The sequence below is a fragment of the Hydractinia symbiolongicarpus genome, chromosome 8 (genome assembly GCF_029227915.1).
Source record: "Hydractinia symbiolongicarpus strain clone_291-10 chromosome 8, HSymV2.1, whole genome shotgun sequence".
In the NCBI taxonomy this organism is placed as follows: domain Eukaryota; kingdom Metazoa; phylum Cnidaria; class Hydrozoa; order Anthoathecata; family Hydractiniidae; genus Hydractinia; species Hydractinia symbiolongicarpus.
Genome location: NC_079882.1, coordinates 13,863,091 through 13,883,510, shown reverse-complemented (window position 1 = coordinate 13,883,510; position 20,420 = coordinate 13,863,091). Strand labels below are relative to the sequence as shown.

Genomic DNA, 20,420 nt, shown 5'->3' with positions numbered 1-20,420 from the left:
ACAACTGACTTCTTTACACTTCTCTGATGAATGATACATCAAAACGCAGACCCCTAACCATTTTTTAAAGATTTAAACGTAAATTACATAAAACAGCGATGTAAATGTAAGCTATAGGTCTTAACATGGACGTTCTCTGCACTCGCTTAAACTTTCTACACGATGTGATGTCATTACTTATAATCGGGTCCAGTCATAAATGAAATCGGGCCTGTCTGTTTTTTTATGAGAAAAAAAATTGAATATGCGAAGGCTAGTACAACAATTTTAAATAAGGAAAACAAGTGAAGTAATTTTTTTTTTTACTTTTTATGCTTTTCTGAGTACGTATAAAATAAAAAATAAAAAAGTGATTTTTATTGGAGTTCCCCTTTAATTCTTTTGTATCTAGTTTCATAGTGAAATAATTTTGTGTAATTACGCTGCTACTTTTAAGTTTGTTTTATGTTTGCATAGCAATTTACTTTGTACTAAGTTATAATTTATTTTCATATGATAATAAAAGCGTTTTTCGTATCATGTTTTAAAAAAATTTGTATAAACTTCGTTTAAAGGAGTGGTCCCACGAAATTTTCGATTTTTTTTATTTATAATTTGCCGCTATTCAATTAGTATAAAGTTTATATTTTTTTTTTCGAAAAATCATTTATTGATCTTTTAATCAATGCGCAAAGATTGTCTTTTTATTAAGAACCTTTTGCTGTGACGTCATAACACAGCGAAGAAGAATTAGAGTATGATATTATTGAAGAAGAAAACAATTTTGGAGAAGATGAGGACAATGATAATGAGATGGAAACCTTTGATGAGCTTTTCTTAATTGGAGACTACTAAATAAGATGATAATAAAAACATTGTAACTGAGAGAGAAACGACATTTTTAGTAAAACAATGGGAAAGTTTTTGTGTTGGGAGAAACGAATGGTGCAAGTGCGATAACTGCAAGACTGAAACCAGGGAGATTGATTGTCTTTGTTGGACGGAAGTGGATGCATTAACAGACAAACAATTCCAAGGTATATGTGCTTAAACATACTTTTTTTAAATATGATTAAGCTACACAAAAAGTATTGTTAAAATATAAAATAATAATGATATGTATCGTACAAATATCCGTTGTTTTTTTAGGAATAAAATGTATAACTTAGAATGAGGATTTCAAGCAACTTTGTCTCGTTTTAATATGTACACACAAGACAAAAGGGAAATTTCTGCAAGACATGCCTACAAACAAATCTTTTCGGTTTGCTACTTACAAGCAATTATTTGGTTCATTTTCTAACGACTTGGAAAAGGCGATCGCCGAGTTATACTGTCGTGTATTGTGTGGAAAATAAGACAAGTTTTCCCTGAAGAAGGTGGTGTCTATGTCCCTTACACAGAAGAATAAACACAAAAATATATAATATATACCGTAAATGCTCGATTTAGCGCCCACTCTCGAATAAGCGCCCATCTCGAATAAGCGCCCACCCTAAAAGTTGAATTTTTAAATAAACGCCCCTCTCAAATAAGCGCCCATGGGCGCTTATTTGAATATAATTTTAGAGCCAAAGGGGGCGCTTATTTGAATATTTAGGAAATAGGAAAAAGACGTTTTACTCAAAAATAGCTTTCTTTTTAAAATCATTTACAGCGTTAAATTTCATAGCAAAGTGTTCGTATCTATTTTTTCTTTTCAATAGTTCATCATTTAGAATAGTTATCAGTTCTTTACGTGTTGTCATAGCACTGTACTTTGCCGGGATGACAAGCCCAACTTCTCTTTTTCACGGTTGCTGTCACGACGTTATAATGGTCTGCGTTTAGAAATTGTTTTATGAGTTTTGATAACTCCAATGGAAGATGACCAACAAGCCCATCTACTGTTCCTTCTTTGCCCCATAAATAAACGCCGATTGCATTTTCATCGTATTCTGTAGCTTCATTTCTTGTATCAACTGCACATTTCAGTTTTAAGTTTATTTCAGGCGTCCATTTTGACATGTAAACATGTGTAAAATATATTGCAGAAAGAAGAGTTTGTTCTTGCCATAACTTTTATGTTAGCTATCTTTATGACTAGTAGTGAAATATAGTAAATTGGCACTTTAATTAGATGTGACTGCAGCTGTGATAACAAGAGAAACAAAAAACACCATTTGGAACAACTATTAAGTTGTCACCTTTGTCTTTTGATCTTTGTGAACATCGATGAAAACACTCCATCTTATTGGCTTTACACAATGTTAGATAGTTGAGGAGCTTGCAGAAATTGTCTTCTGTGGTGAAGGACATTTAAAAAAGATCTGCGAAGTGAAATAAAGATAGCTTTGGAAATAAAGAAAAATTTCAAGGTCAAGTGTGGTACGAAAATATGGCGGATGGAAACGAAACTAACGAAGTCGCTATTTCTCATAAGGGTAAAAAAGTATCTAGTTATAGCTTAAAGTTTAAGCTTGACGCAGTAGCTTACGCCGAACTCAATAGCATAAGTTCAGCAAGCAGAAAATTCAACGTTGATAGAAAGAGAATAAGAGAATGGTCAAAGTGTAAAGAAGAATTACAATCTTTAAAAAAGAAAGATCACGGTTCAATAAGGAAACGATTAGACGGTGCTGGACGCAAACCTCTCGATCAGCAGATGGAAGAAGTGCTTGTTGAATATATTTACGATAGACGAGATAAAGGACTTCGAGTTTCCAGAAAACTGATCATGAAAAAAGCCCTTTTTGTGTATAATGAGAAAGCGAAAGAAAGTGATTCAGAAAATAGCATCGCATTTGTAGCAAGTACAGGGTGATACATTTGTAGCAAGTACAGGGTGGTTGCAGAAGTTTATGCTTCGAAATGGGCTATCTCTGAGACGAAAAACTTCTGTCGCTCAAAAAGATCCTTCTAAGTTGATCGATAAACTTGTGTCTTACATACTCCACACTCGACGTTATGCTTCTAAGTATCATTATTCACCTTCAAACATCATAGCAATGGATGAAACACCCGTTTGGTCAGATATGGTATCTGATACAACAGTACATAAAAAAGGTGACAAGACTGTTACAATGAAAACTACTGGCCATAAAAAATCACGAGTATCTGTCTGCTTAACAGCAAAAGCGGATGGAACAAGATTGAAACCGTATATCGTATTTAAAGGCGCAAAACGTGAGTCAAAAACACTAAACGACGAATTCAAAACACGCTGTATAATAGCTTCTTCATCAAATGGCTGGATGAATACTGAATTGACTCTTGACTATACTAAGAAGGTTTTGGGAAGTTTCTCTTTCGGTAAGCGATTTTTAGCGTGGGACTCCTACGAGTGTCATATGGAAAGTAGTGTTGCAGCAGCATTAAAGTCTTCAAACATTGATCAGGTTATTAGTCCCGGAGGATGCACGAAGTACATTCAAGCACTAGATGTGTCATGGAATAAACCATTTAAGGCGATGTGTACAGAAAGATACGATCAATGGCTTGCAGATGAGGGAATACACAACGAAACCGTTGATGGCAATCTTAAGGCACCACCTCGTAAACGTATTGTTGAATGGATTCCAGAATCGTGGTCATCCTTATCAGCTGATACCATTAAACAATCATTTAAGTCATGCGCACTAAATATAAAAGTTGATGGTTCTGAAGATGACGATATTCATTGTTTCAAAGAATCACAACCTTGTGCAGCAGGCAAAACAATGCTTAAAACACAAATGCAGGTATTACGGGATGCCGAGGATGAAACAAACCCTTTTTCATCACATAGCGTAACTGATTCCGATGTAGAAGAGGCGGCAAACGAAGTTTTTTTATTGGACGATGACGAAATCGAAGACGATGATATTGACATAGAGAATATTTAGTTTTTAAGAACATTAACAACGTTATTTTTAGAGCATGTCTTCTGTTTTATTCTATTATTTTATCACTTACTAATACTGTCTTAGTTGCTAAAAAATTTTTGATTTGACACAACTTGAGTTTTTTTTTAAGCGCCCCTCTCGTTTTAGCGCCCCTCTCGAATAAGCGCCCACCCCAAAAGTTGAATTTTTAAATAAGCGCCCAGGGCGCTAAATCGAGCATTTACGGTAATATAGGATTATAATTATAGAAAATAAAATAAAATAAAATAAATATTTCTAATTATGAAATTACGATCTTGGATTCCCTAGAATATCATTCTATTTGCTGAATTGTCTTAACACACAAAAAATCATTCGCCAACTATGACGTAATTGTAAAAAAAAGCCGAATAAGAGAAAAAAAAGAACTTTTTTAAAAAAAAGCTTTTTATAATAATAAAAAACCATTTCCGATAAAATAAGATGAAATTATTTTTTTGATTTTTCGTGGGATAACTCCTTTAATGAAACAAAATACTTCAAAGCGTTAATATTAAAATTAATATTAATACAAAAAAACATACAAACATTTTGAGATGATCTCTTATAAAAGTAGCTACTTTTTTGAACATGCCTCCCAGCACACTTGAGAAAAGTCTCACAATTTGCAGCATAATTGCATAACTCAGAGCTCCTACATCTAATCATAAAACTGGTAAACACACTCCATGGATTAGATATTTTTAAAATAAATCCTGTTTTGTTAAGACAATAACTTTCTTGGATATCATTTTCAGGTAAGGAGCTTGACACTTACCTGATGTATTTCAACACCTTCATAAGTAAACACATCTTCTGTAACATTATATTCCGCCTTGTCGATCATGGCTGCTGTGACAGGAAGAAGGGTTTGAGAGCGATTTACCTAAAAAAGATATTGCAAAAACCAATGTACAACATTCATAATGAAATAAGCGAAACTACAATGGACCTATCTGGATCTAAAACATGACAAAAAACTTATAATTCAATTCATAGAAAAGTTAAAAAATCCATATTTTTAAACTGTTTTGACTCATTTTGCCCATTTGTCTATTTTTCCCTGTCAATGTGCACATCATAAAAATAAACTACTGATCTAATCCTGAGAAACGTCATATCCTAACAAGTATTAAAAAAAAATTTATTGGAAAAACCTTCGAAAGACACCCCCCCCCTATCTTTAGTATTTTATCTTTTGTATTTTCTCACTCAACACAGTGATAAAAAAACATTTGATGACAGGAACTCGAATGTAACAAACACCCATCAAACAGCAAAAATTTGATGAGCAGATTTTTTAAAGTTTGGCAAAGTTTGTTCGAGAACAAACTTCAAACTCAACCAATTTCCTTCTTTTTCTTTTTAGCGAAAATATGGGTATCTTAAATAGTCTAGGAGCTACCAACGGAAGGTCAGTAATTAAAATTACTTTGTCAGACGCAGTTTTCAGGGTTCCTCTAGGTTCAGGGACCAAAATATATTACTCAAAAAGACCCTAATTTCATGTCATAAGCCTTATGATTAAAATTTTGTATGCAAGTAGTACTATCTTGTGATAACAAAAATACAAAATCTAACATAAATTTGGGTTCCTAGGTCATTTCAGACCACTAACTAAGCACCACAAAAAGGGTTTGTTTTTAAAACATGAGCCTCATGGCTGAAATTTCTCAGTTGAGTAGTACTTACACCTATGAATACAAAAATATAAATCCAAAATCAAATTTAGGGTCGAAGTTTAAGTCAGACAAAGGTTTTTTGTAAAGGTAAAAAATAAGAATTGCTCGGCTATCTTAGTTATCTAAATTACAAATATAATAATTTTTGTTGTGTTGCATGTTTGTACATTTCGAATTTTCTCCTTTTTCTTAATGTCTGGGCAGTTTCTTCTTCCGTGTAGGAAATGTATCAATTATGCGTTTTTTTCACTTAATTCCTTTCCTGTCTAATTTTGCTCACTACATTTTTTCAACTGACTGAGCCAATGTGAAAAAAAGATTTGCTGTGAACTTGATGAAGAAAAAAAAAGGATGGTAAGAAAATAGTTACCCTTTTAAAAAGGCTTTAAATGAATTTCAGTTTTTAGGTTGTATTTTTAGGGTTGGGGTTACTGCAACTAAGCAAGTTAATGATGAACGAAATCTTTGTACCGTATTTTCCGGTATATAACCCACGGGTTATAAGTTGATTTTTACAACTTCCATCGTTAGTGCGGGTTATATTGTGGTGCAGGTTATGTGATAAGTTTTATATTTTCTAAGTTTATACATTTAATGAAGAAAATAGTACCCACAGGATAAAATGCGTACATTAATATAACTGCATGCGCGATCCTATATCTATGTAATCTTACTTCAACTACTTTAATTTTTTTTTACACAGTGAAAAATTGCTTGCCATTGTTAATATTACGAGCTCTCTCTGAAACAAAATTCTGGAGATCATTTTTTTTTGTGTTGAATGTAATTCTAATCTATTTATATCTTTGCAATCACATTGAGCACATTGAAATGATTTGCTATTGGTAATAAAGCAATATAGCAGGTATCATTTTTAGGTTTAATTGACACATATTTCACAACCTAGTGCCCAGGACTTAATTATTAATTCCTGTTAAAAATTTTGAAAAATGTTAAAATTAAAGTATAGATAATAATTTTCTTTTTTATCTTCGCTACCTTCGAGCAACAGGTGGACTAAAAATATGAAAAATAAATATAAAATACAATTCCTTAGAGACACGCAACTATCTCCTCCTTATTGCCGCCATTCATTTTATCATGCACACTTTGATTGCTGAGATATAAATAGATAACAAAATTCTATAAACATTAGAAAGGAATGTTCCGCACATCGCTGTTACAGACAATCTGTGATAATTATTTATTAATTAGTTTATTTTTATGCCAAAAAAACTTAAATATACATAAAAAAACAGAGATTTTACTTTAGGTTTATAACCTGATAGAATGGTTTTTTTATTTGTTTGTTTGTTCAATCACATGAAGAGTTATTATTGGCTGAAACTAATGTTTACAAATTAAAAGAAAACAGCATTGTCCGATTTGGTACTGCCGGCATTAGCAGAAGATCGAATTGTCAAATTAATTTTAATTCATTATTATTTCGCCAATCGGAAACAAGGAAGTTGAGAATAAGAGAGTCGCTAGTTCAGACACTTGGTTCTCGTGTTTGGGGTTCACGAGTTTAAACGTCCCCCACTTGTCTCCAGCATGAAAAAACAGAACACACGCACATGATTATAAAATGATTAGGGTAAGTAAAAATACGCTGAATTTTTTTCTTAACATAATGCGGTTATGCAAAGGTGCGGGTTGGTAAAACACATTGATTGAAATTTTATGCGGGTTATACGAAGGTGAGGGATATCTGATAGCATCTAGTTCATAAGTCCCTTTTTGCAACAACTATAATAATTATGTGTACTTTAACGTTATAAATCACGAAATAAAATGACTTTATTTTCAGAGATTACTGTAATTATGAGAATATATTAAGAATGTATGAGAATGTATTAATATCGTGAATTGCTTTGTACAGTTTTTAAAACAGTTTTTTTAACATACTCTTCCATTTTCCTTAAGTGACTTTGAACTGTATTTTCTTTCCTATGAGTTACGTATCGTCTCCCCTAAACAACTTACCATGAAGAACTTTTTGTCTCTTTAGGTAAATCTTGTGTATTACATCATGGTGAAGGAAGTAGAGATGGAGTGATTACACTATTTAAAGCTGATACATTGAATAAATGCAAGTGTGTTCTCACTATTAAAAATTCAAAAAATCTGAAGTACAATAATGTGATCCTTCCTGATTAGATGATGTTAGAGGTTTCCATGTTATCGTCGATTTACAGAAATCGGAAAGTATTCGGACAAGAAAATGCCCTCTTCTTCCACAACCTACGTATCACCTTCTACTACTGGTGTTTTTACCAAAATTACTTTTGGGTACTCAAATTACTTTTGGGTACTTAATACAAAAGGGGGGGGGCTTATTAATTTTTAGATTTTTTCCCACCCACCCACAACTTATTATGACCACCCTGCTTATCAATTTCGTCCAATGAATAACCTCCTAAAAGTCGAAAAAATTTTTTGGGAAGTTATTTTTTGTTTTGAACATTCATACATTCTGTGTTTGCTGGTATTTACTTACCATCATTGACGCAAGCTAGCACTACATTTATTTATTTTTACGCACTGCATCTGTATCTGATGATTTGAAAGGAAGCCACTACAGTTTGCACAAAAAGTTCTGACCCCCCTGTTTAATAAACCTCCCCGCTTATTGGTTCTGAAAAAAAAATTCCGACCCCTCCCCCCCCAGCTATTAAGACTACCCTCCCAGCTATTAAGCTACCTTTGTATTAAACACCTGAGAGTATGCATATTTGCTCAAAAAAAGACAACAAAAAAACAATACGAAACCAAAAGTTAGTTCAAGTTGAAACAAATGAATTTAAAAGTAATGTGAAGACACATTCTGTACTATTAGATGACACGAAAATGCTAGCGAAATTTGGAGATATATACTTTGTTTCAAAAGAAATTTAATATCATACTAATGTCAAACAAGGTATCAAAGTAACGCTCAATAATCAAAACCTGGAAAGAAACAAGGTGCAGACTTTTCAGAATGGCATTGTGTTCAAGATTTATACCTGCTCATTCATTCAAGTCAATTTGTGATATGATACAAATCCAAGTTTTAACTGAAAACTAAGTCTATCTGATGAATGATTTGAATAATTACAACATTGCTTTGTTATCTCAGAACACAAAGGAAAAAGACCCACACACTACATCAACAACTTTAGGTTTGGGAGTAAAGCTATTGTAACATTTCAAAGATAGAATCTGTAATCAGAAAGGTAAACCGAGGAGAGGGAATCTACTTTTCAGCAAAATCTAGATGGTGAGGAAGCATTACGAAAAGATCATTCACTGAAATGAATACGTATTTCTAAAAATACGCTGTAGATTTAAAATACAAAGACATAAAAAAAAGTAATGTCTGGTTAGGGTTCGTCTCATTTTTTACACAAATTGAAAGCTGCCGTATTTCACTCATGTCCAGAAAACATCCCTGCGAAGCTTTAAAGTTGCCGTATTCCATTCTAAAATGACAAGAAAACGTCCATGCGAAGTCTCAAATTTGTCGTATTTCTTTCTAAACCGACCAGAAAACGTCCCTGCGAAGCTCTAACGTTGCCGTATTTCATTCTAAAATGACGAGAAAACGTCCCTGCGAAGCTCTAAAGTTGCCGTATTTCATGATATAATGACGAGACAACGTGCCTGCGAAGCTCCAAAGTTGCTGTTTTTCTCTTTAAAATGACGAGACAACGTTCCTTTGAAGCTTCAACGTTGCCGTATTTCATTCTAACATGACGAGAAAGTGTCGCTTTAAAGTTCCCGTATTTCGTTCTAAAGGGACGAAAAAACCTCCCTGGGAAGCTTTAAAATTGTCGTAAATCATTTTAAAATGACGAGAAAACGTCTCTGCGCAGCTCCAAAGTTGCCGTATTTCTTTCTAAAATGATGAGAAAACGTCCCTGTGAAATCATTGAGCCAATTAAAAATCTTTTAAAAACAAACTTGTAAAATTGAGTAATTGTTCTATTCAATTTATTCAACCACTCACTTGACACACGTAACATTTCTAAAAATACGAAATTCTATTTTTAAAATTAGAATTTCGTATGTTCTATATTTAAAAATAGAATATCGTATTTTTTATTTTTTAAAAATACGAAATTTCTGTATTTTGAAAGAGAAGTGGTCGATTTTCCTAGAGAGTATCACAATTTGTCTGGTGATGTTAATGTTCCTGGTGAAGTTTTGCAGTTCTTTAAATATCTCATCAATGGTACTGACAGTCGAACAAGTCAGTCTCTGAGTAAGCAGAAAAGAGTAGGATCTATAAGTGAAGATGTTGTGTTTGCAACTACATCTGGAAGAAAGAAACCATTAAAGCATCTAAAACTTGGATTAGCAATGAAAAGTTTGTGTGGCAGTAAAAAAGTGATGGAAATGTTAAATCGCTATGGCTATTGTGTCAGTTATAGCACTGTGAAAGAAATACAAATAGAACTTACCTTTAAGGCTTGTCAGGAATTAAAAATTTCACCACCTGAGATGAAGTTAAGACCTGAATATTAAACAGGATTGGCATTTGACAATTCTGATCGCTTTGTAGAAACCTTGAGTGGTAAAGATACTCTCCATGACACTGTCGGTATAGCTTATCAAAGTCTTGATAACAACGCTCCTGAATAAGATGAAATTCAACAAAGATCAGAACCTAACAAAATTGGACCAGCAGTCAACAACTTAAATGTGATTAAGTGTTTCAAAGAAACGACGACGCACGCTCGAGTCAACTGGGTTAGATATTAAGCCGTATCATGAAAAGCCATAAATAACCATTCATACTTTGTTACTGCTTGATAACTTAGCAAGAAGTCATGTACCAGATTTTTTTTCTTCGTCACGCTGAATTCATTCTAATCCAAAAACTATGAAGCTACAGAACAGATTTGGTACTTGCCTCAGATCAACCTAACACCCACATCATGTGCTGTTGTGAAAGAAACGCCGAAAAGAGCTCAAACAATGGCTATAGAATGTAAAAAAAACAAAACATTGTTGTAAACTATGATTTACCAATTGCAAAGATGGCATTACGGATGAAGCACCAACCTCTGGTTGGCTGGTATGGAGGTCCATAATTGCTCAATGAATGTCATATAATTGAAAAAGGTTCCCTTACATCATTTTCATCTGGGAAAGGGTACAAAAGAAGCAAAAGATTTCGCCAACTTTTAGCTCTAGCAATGGTAATTTTGCAATTCAAAGCATTCCAGCTGTCATTGGAAGAAGAAGAACTTCTAGTTACTAAAGATTGGAAAACATATCTCGAGCAAGACATTGATGACGAAGGTAATTTTTTTGATGTTACCACTTTCGTCCAGTTTTCGAACCATGTTATAGATAAACAACTTTTTTTCACATTGTTCTAACATCTATACAAACGTTGCTTTAGCAACCTAAAAGTAATTAGAAACTTGACATGGAAATTCTTTTTTTCAGGAAAAAAGAAAAAATGACGACGTTGACATAATGCAAAAACTGATTTAACTAGTTCGTATGATATGCCAATCACACCTCTCATATGATTTTTGCCCTTTCATAGTGTATCTATTAAGTGGAAATTCAATTTCATAGCTTCGTTCATTTCACTTTGACTTAGAACCAAAATTCGATGTTAAGGCTGACTGGGACTTGGAACCCAAATTTGATGTTAGACTTGTTTTTTGTGTTCATAGGCTTTAGTACAACACACTTGAAAAGTTTCAGCCATGAGGCTTATGGGATGAAAACAACACTATTTTGATATCTACTTTGTGGAGGATCTGACTTGGTCTTGGAACCCAAATTTGATGTTAGATTTGTATTTTTGTTATCACAGAAGATAGTATTACTTGCATACAACATTTTAATCATGAGCCTTGTGACATAAAATTAAGGTCTTTTGTGATATATTTTGGTCCCTGGAACCTAGAGGAACCCTAAAAACTCCGTCTGACAAAGCAATTTTAATTACTGACCTGAAAAACAATAGATTGAGACTATCAACCCTTCTGAGGAAAATGACATGAAAAGATCCGTTGGTAGATCCTGGACTAAAATGCGTCCAAAATTTTTATCAAAATTGTGAATTTAATGAATTTTAACGCATTTGTGCCTGCCCTAACATGCATAAGAACACGGGTCATTTATAGGACCTCATCTGTACCAGGTCACAGTTTAATAATGATGACTTGACTTTTAATAACTGGGTTAAAATACTCGGTCATGAACATTGCTGAAACACAAACACAACCCTAACCCTAACCCTAACAGGGGCAAAAGAATTTTGTTACCTCCATTTTCAGATTTTTTTCATACTTTTTATATTTTAGGATTGCTTGGCCAAACAAATTTATCGAAGCTTGAGGCGAGCAATTAATTGCGTTATTGTTAAGCTTGAAAATGTATACAATTCGTTTTAATTCAACCTTTGTTTTTACCTAGCTTCAGTCTTGCCAATGAAGAAAAGGTGAGGAATGTGTCCCTTTGCAAAGCATGTGATTTTTACTTCTTCAGTCCAGCATATTGAATTTTAATTCTTTATTGCAGCATATTCTGCCTTGTTTTTACATGTATTTTTGCTTTATGCATACAGATAATTAAAAAGTGGTTGTTGTAAATCTAATAAATTAACTATAAAGACAAAAAGTAAGACTTTTTAGACTTTCTACAAGTTGCTAATTACGCAGCAAGAATTATTCTCCTGTTGTTACAGAGCAAGTTATACTTTTGCTCTTTCGAAAGTTATAAAGCAAGCCTACTTAAAACAGCAGGAAAATTATGTTCTATGAAACTTTTTTACTAAAATTATTTGGCTCTGACAAGCCATTTTTGTCAAGGTAAAGCATTTAAGAAGATTTACATGCTAGTATATTATAAAACAACTAATCACTGTCCTTTCCGTAGAAACATCCACAGGAAGGACAATGGAAAAAATCCGTCATATAAATTTTAATGGTGTCAATAAATATTTCAGTAAATAAATATTGCACATTGCCCTTTACCAAAAAAATGAATGTCAAAATGTCAAAAAAGTTCGTTTGCAAGGTGTAATTCCTAACTTTATGAAAATGTTCTTAAAATCTTACATGAAATATTAAATGTCAAATCACATTAATAAAATAAAAAAGAACAGCTTGCAAGGTGTAAAATCTAGTTGATAGAAAGTTACAACAACAACAGTCACAACATTGACAATCACAACACCAATACTCACAAAACTGATAGTAACATCACTGACAGACAGTTACAACACTGACAGTCACAACACAGATAATAACAATGTCAGAAATAACGCATCTCAAAAAAGTACATCTTATAAGTGATTATGTTGAAAACCCTCAATATTTCAATCTGAAATGTCAAAAAGGATGCCTGCAAGAGTTATTACAAATCAACAAAAAATAAGTTCTTTACACATTTTAAATATTGTCTTCCCTTAAAAGCTTAGACAAAACTATAGTTTGGAAAACAACAAGTTTAAATCCAGAAAAATCTGTCATTTCAGTTGCATATCATCCTCTTCCACAAAAATTTACCTAAAAAAGGTAAAAATCAACCATAATGTGGAAAACATCAAATTTAAATCAATGTTGAAGCTTTTTTGAAAATACGAAATACGGAATTCTATTGTTTTAAAAATACGAATTAAAAATAGAAGCGGTCAATTTTCCTAGAGAGCATCACATTTGGCATCTGTAATCTAGCTAATTTGAGACTAAACTTTTATTAAGATGATTATCATTACTTTTGTCTATAAATGGTTTAAAATAACACTGCAGATCATTATCTAGTCCCACATACAGCCTTTTGTTTAAATTTTTTTCACATTTTCTTAAAATTGAGAAAATATAACTTGAGAACAGAAGATTAATTACCAATTTCAGTTGATTTAATGTTTGCAAAAAATAGATAAGGTTTTCATGTTTGTCTAGAAATTTAATTATTTATTCTGATGTTTGATAATCGCGTGTGAGCATTAAGATGTAAACTTGTTTTACTGTACAGAAATATTTTTGATATGATTTACATTACTAGTAAGTAGCACAATTTAAATTTCTTTATTTATTTATATATATATATATATATTTTTTTTAAAAAAAATTTGTTAAACTTCGAAATTGTTGCTAACTATAAATTATAATATATCACAAGGAAAGTAATCCATAGTTTTTGCAATTTACTTTACAAAATAATATGAAATGGAAATGTTTATGTATTCATTTTAGTTTTGAGGAAACAGCATTTTGTGGATTTTATATTTTTTCTAGGCAGTATATCAGAATAATTTTAAAAAAAAACTTTCTGAGGAAATAGCAAGATTAAAGAATAATTTTCTGAGAAAACAATGTCAAATTAGGGACCTTCGGAAAAATTTTTTGGGCTCCGTTAGCGGGATGTGGCCGCTAAGGGAGGGAGTGAAAAAAAAATCCACTAAGGATTGAGAAATTTCAAAAATTTGTTTGTGGCCTGAAAATTCTTCGTCGTTAGCGAGCATAATTCGTCTTGTTATGAATTCCTTACTTTTATCTACGAAACACGCCCCTGAGCCTTCCAAGATTTATCTGAATGTGTGTATTTCAAAGACGGAAATCCGCTAAAAAAGAGGGGGAAGGGGGTCCGAATCTTGGCAGTGATATCCTGCTAACGAGGCCTGAAAAGAATTTTCGAAAGCCCCTTAAAGAAAATTGTCTGAGAAGACAATGCAAAATGAAAGAAAAATTTTCTGGAAAAGAACATAGCAAAAATGAAAAATAATTTTATGAGGAAACAATGCAAATACTAAAATGCTAATTCCTCCAGTGTCAATTTGTGAAAATATAAAACAAAGAATTTTGTTTTCGACCTCACAATAAAATTCAAATAATGAAGAATAATTTTCATAGGACACAAGACCTGAGGATGTTGGTTAAAACACGTGTTCATTTGCCTGCATGCCTCGTCAGGAAAAAAAATGCAGGCGTGCGAGCTTGTGCGATGTTCGCACGTCTTAATTTTCAATGGAGTGTGATGACGTGTGCTAATTTTTTCTCGAGTAATCATAGAACTCGCATACAGCAACACTAATTGTGCCGTGTTGAAAAGCAGGTAATTTGTTGCGACGAAACTGAAATGTGCAATGCGTTCATTATTTATTTTTGAGAAAAAAAATTTATTACAACAACGTAGCAACAGAACAAAGAAAAATTATAAAACATGCATGTTACAGTCATAAAACTTCTTTAGTTAAACACTTTTTGTATAAAATTAAACTTTTTTTTTATAAAAAAAAATCCCTCATGTTATTTTTGTTGCTTCGATCTTTGTTATTGCCCCCAAAAAACGAAACGATAATAAGCTTTGTGACATCCTGTTTCTACAGCGATATTGTAAAATTATACAGATTGTTGTCTAAGTTATAAAGGAATGTTTGTTGAAAAATATTCAGAAAGCAAAGTCTGCATGTAGCAATTGATCACCATAACTATAATTAAATATCATGCTGATTCTGTGCTTGCGAAAGAACATGCTGAAAGTGATGCGAAAGCATTTTTAGAAGTAAGAGACGGAAAAGTTGAACTTTAAAACTTATTTTTTTATTTTCTTTTTATTTAAAAAGAGCAACTAAATTAAAAAAAAATTAAATGGTGAATTAAAATTAATGTCTTATGTTTTTCTTTAATATAACTTGCGAGAAGTTTAATTATTGCATTGTCGCGTTAATAAAAAAGATTACTCTAATTTATTTTACTCACACTCGCATTGTACTCGAACTCTGCATTTATTTGTACTCGTACTCTTAAAGATGTGTAGCTTTACTCGTGATCAGCACTGTATATTATTTCCCTACACCTTTATTGAACAGAATATTATTTATTTTGGTGTGCGATTAGCGCACGCCTGAGGTATTTAGTGTTTTTTTTGGTGTGCAAAGATCGCACGGGAACATTCAAATAGGCTTGTGTGGGCGTGTGCGCGTGGGATCGCATGCCATTCCTGACAAGACCTGGCCTACGTTGTCATGAACATGGAAAATTAAACAAATGTTGCGTGTGCTAAAAATGTCAAAGTGTGCACTTAAATTTCATCTTCAATAAGGAGGAAAGCATTATTTTTATTTTTACCATTAGAACTTTAGAAAGAGCCCTGAAAAAAAGACATAATCAGTTAAAAGGGCGTTAAGTGTCAGTATTGTGTTCTTTATAAACGTGTTTCTTAAATTAGAAAAACAACTGTGTTGCCATTGGCCTCATAGGTAACATCCCCTCCCCATGTCCTTCTTGATATGGTCTTCAATACTTGAAGTTAAGAAAAATTCCTGGATAAAAAACACACTAAGATTTCCATTTAAAATGCTTCTCATGTAAATTGAGAACAAAACGACTTGTATATACTCTATTTTTCCCCAGAGACAACGAAATCATTAAAACTACAAAGATTTTGTTAAAAACTTAAGAAGAAAAGGTGATACAGTTTCCTAGAGCAAGAACTACATGAAAACGCTCTGTTGAAGTTAACAAAACACATAACTATCCACATGTTCAACGGCTATCTTCTTGCTTTATTCTCTAGATTATGATCCTATAAAAGATAAAACTTATCCTGACTAAACCTAGCTAAAAACTTTCTTGGTTAATTTTGAATCTTCTGATTGCTTTTTTTATCTAAAAAATTATTATCTAAAAAACAGAAAATAACACAGATTAAATATCGATACACAGTTTAATTCTGAAATAAAAAACAAAGCTATACATAACTAGCGTTTTTCTCAGCTAACACCAATATTTTATGATTATAATTTATGCAGCAATGCAGATATTAATATTTATCGATAACCCACTTACTGTTAGCGATATAGCGATAAGGCATATTGATAAGTAAAAATTATCATTATATAGGTTGTTATCAAATTCCCTGAAATTTTTCCATATACAGTACTGCAATCAGGACACCTAACATTGTGACCGTGCATAATGTGCGACAGGAACCATCTTCGATCCTCTCCTGACCATCGTGGAAGAACTTTGCAATAGTCGTGATGTATAAAAAAATAACAAAGCTATCGTGATGGTCCCCATTAATCGTGATTGTCACGATGAATCGTGAGTAACATTAAAAACATTAAACAATAGATCCGTATAATCTTGTGTCTCTGCTATTTTTACGTTTAAAAATTCTTTTGCATCTTGTAATATCTTTTATTGGAAATTGGATTTTAAAAATAAGGCAACTCCAACATAATTAGTTGTTCTACGGGTGATGTCAATAGTAGCTTATAGTTGGTTGGTTGGCGAAATAATATTAACAACGGAGGAGGGTGTTAATAACAAGCATATTTCTCTATGTATTTTCGCACAACGAACGCAGTTTATATTTCTTAGTTGCAAAGAAAGAATAATAATAATTTGTCTCATTATGAAAATTTAACTAAAACTCAAGGTGAAAAGAAATACTTGCATGCTCACAATTTCTTTTTTAAAAGTTACACAGCAAGAATTTTTCTTTTGTTATTTGAAAGTTATACAGAATACAGTTGTGTTGTTTTGAAAGTTATACAGCAAGTTATACTTGAGCTGGTTTGAAATTTATACAGCAAGTTATTCTTCTCCCACCTAAATAATGAAAAAAAAGTTCTTTTAATGTTTTTGCGCAGTCTTATAAGAAAATCTAAATTTAAGGGCAAAATCTTTTTACAGACTATAATTTAGTTGACAATACTTAAAGTCTTTTGCGGCATTAAAAATTATTTATTTAAATTCATAATGGAGGAGGGTGTTATGACAAACGTATTCTACCTTTTTTTATTATTTTTCCTAAATGGTATCGACTAAAAGTCTTGCAGTATTACATTTTAGCAAGCGTAATTTTAAACATATATAATAATCATAAAGAAAGGAGGGCGTTACGACAATATTTTTTTTACGAGAAGGGATAAGAAAATGTTTGTTTGTTTTTCTTTTCTTTTTTTTCTTTGCAACTTTTTTGCTTGATATTATTTTTTTGTTTTTGTGCATGACGCGCAGGATACACTGTCCATGATGTTAGGTGTCCTGTTTCCAGTACTGTACAGTTCTCCCCAAGAAAACATTAAAAACACAAAATATAAAAAACATCAGCTTACACAACAGATTACAGTGAAGTATACTTTTTTAGATTGCATTTGTATATTACAGTATATGTCTATTTCTACAACAGTTTGCACAAAATTAAAAAAACAACCATTTGCAACACAAGCAATATAAATGGACAACCATAACACCCTCTCTTGCAAAACTTTAAGGTAAACATAAAAAACCTAAATTCCTCACCCCCCAAAAGAATGTCAACAACCCTTTAAGAATTTACAAAAAAACAATCATATTGGTATTTTGCATGCAGGATCATATTTAACAGGAAATGTCAAAAACAAAACACACACATACACGCATGATATTGCATGTGCCCCCCCCTGCCATGAAGATTTACACGAAATGTGAGAAAAAATATACTCTATCAGTTCGGGATAAGGTATACAGATTTGGAATCAGTTTCCTTGTTGAGAACAGTTTTCGTATTCAGAAACTTCTTGTGTAAAAATAAGAAATACTTTCTGAATACAGAAACCAATTTAAGTTTGCCATTTTCCTTAAGCTACTTTGGGTTTCTACATTATAATCTTTTGGCCAATAGAAAGCCCTACCAATAAAATACATTATTCGGAATTGGTGTGTACTTCAGGGGTTCTTTTACTATCATTTTACCCCCGTCCTAAGCTATTTTACCTCCAGCCAAACCGGGAGTAAAATTGCTGAGGCCTGGAACGAGCAAACGAGTGTCATTTTGGGGAAAATATTTATGTTAATCAATTCACCTTTAAAATATCGATGCATCATTTATAAGGTTTAAAATTACTGATGACAGAAAATGTCAAAATTTGCTATTACTTAAATATGACATCATAATTTATGCAGCTATAATTTATGCAGCATAATTAAATCTGAAATTCTTTATGTGAATATTTTGTATAAGTCCAACATTATTTTATACCTTGGGTTCCCTTTAATGACAACATGCTAATTGCAAGTAAAATTGTACCTGGGAGAATTGCAACATGCAAAATCTACCAAGTTACCAAGGTCAAATATGTGAATTGCATATTACAAAAAATATAGGAAAAAAGCACATAACATTTGTTATATGCTATTATGATCCTATCAAACATTTATTGCAAAACAAACCAGATACAAAAATCTTCTTCAACCCATATCAAGTTTACTTTTGGCATGGTTTTTGCAGGGTAGATTATACTGTTTTTAATATATACATGTAAATTTAAAAAAACTTAATTAAAATAAAAAATACTAACCTTCTTTTGTGATCCAAAACCAGGCGAGTTTAAGCCTGGACTCATGAAACCCCCACCATCTGTTCCAGGCTAAGAAAAATAATCAAATTATTAACCTTTTATTATGGAAGTTGCTACCAGCATAGGAAATGAATTCATGGACAGGTGGAGGTAACAGCACTTTAAAAGACAGAAGCTCAGATGAGCTAAGAACAGGTCTATCCTTAAGGAGCAAGTAATTGCTCTCATTCACACAAAGACACGTCTAATTCGAAGAAATGAGACAATAGCTAAGCCATTAATTGCCCCAGTTATACAAAAAGTTTGGGCAGTTAAGCATTATATTTTTTAAACTTGCTACTTTAAATTTGTTACTCTAATAATTTGAAATTACCTTTTGCATTTGTGGCACGAGTTGCACTCATTTTACCAAAGAAATAAAAAATATATTGATTTCAATTATGCAACGAGTAAGACAGTAACTGATATTGCCACGGCAAAATTAATTACAATAACAAATATGTCGTCTGCAAGGGCCAAAGCAGCAGCTGCGATTTTAGAAGTGTATGATGTTGATGAGAAAATTACAGATGTTTTTTAAGAAGTTTCAAGAAGTTGACTAATTTTAATTATGATTATTTCTATTTCAGATATCCCAATCATGTTTTCAAATCGAATTTCGTTTGAAATAGACATCTGTTGAAAAGCTTTGCCAGCTGATTAGTACCGCTTCATTTTTTTACCAAAGAAAACTAGTGGTAGACCGTGTGTTCTGCTTTGCAAACAGGTATATGTGTTGAAATAAAAAATCATGCCAACATTGTATTATCTCATTAACTTACTTATTTTGTTATATCTATGGTGTTGTTTTTAGGTTTGTATTTATTTATGGTACCTTTGCCATCAATCTCCGATAGGTTTGATGTATCAGTCTACAGATCGCAAAACTTTTTGTCAAGTAAGTAGGGGAATTTTGGAAAATTTATTTAAAATAACAATTACATGTTCTCCTGAAAGATAATTTTGGAGACAATAAATGGTTTTAAGCTGTTTAAAAACATGGAAGGCGTCATTGGAGCATTCAAAGGAACTCACATACCGAATATTGGCCAACAACAATATAATGCAAATTGTATTAATCGCAAAGGGTTTCTGTCCTTTATTTTTCAAGGAGTCTGTGATCACAATAGAAAATTTACAGATTGTTTTGACATATTTCTGACATATGAGTCAGGTGGCTGTAAGACACAGATAGATTACTTCCTGGTTAGAAAGTCAGACAAGAAAGTGGTGAAGGACGTGAAAGTTAATCAGGGGAAGTGTGTTTCCAAGCATAGATTGCTGGTTTGTGATATTATCTTGAAGAGTGTTAAAGAAGCCAAGGGAAAGTACAGGCCCCGTCGTAAAGTCTGGAAGCTGAACGAAGAGATTGTAGCAAGACAATTTATTGCAAAAGTTCAGCAGTTAGCCCACAATGGTCAGTGTGATAGTGACAATGTTGAAAGTACTTGGACTACTTTGAAGAATTGTCTTATAGAAGCTTCTGCTGATACATGTGGGTGGACGAAAGGACCAGCTAGACATAGACAGACCTGGTGG

The 20,420-nt window shown here is 32.5% G+C and overlaps 1 protein-coding gene across 1 annotated transcript in view; it reads right to left on the bottom strand.

The window, feature by feature from the left end:
- The window catches only part of LOC130655228 (replication protein A 32 kDa subunit-like), an 86,515-nt gene that overhangs the window by 48,342 nt on the left and 17,753 nt on the right, over nucleotides 1-20,420 (bottom strand). The window contains exons 3-4 of the mRNA XM_057457960.1: nucleotides 18,843-18,911; nucleotides 4,639-4,746 (exon numbers count right to left, since the gene is read on the bottom strand). Of these exons, the coding sequence (XP_057313943.1) occupies nucleotides 4,639-4,746; nucleotides 18,843-18,911 (177 nt within the window). The remainder of the gene's footprint in view (nucleotides 1-4,638; nucleotides 4,747-18,842; nucleotides 18,912-20,420) is intronic.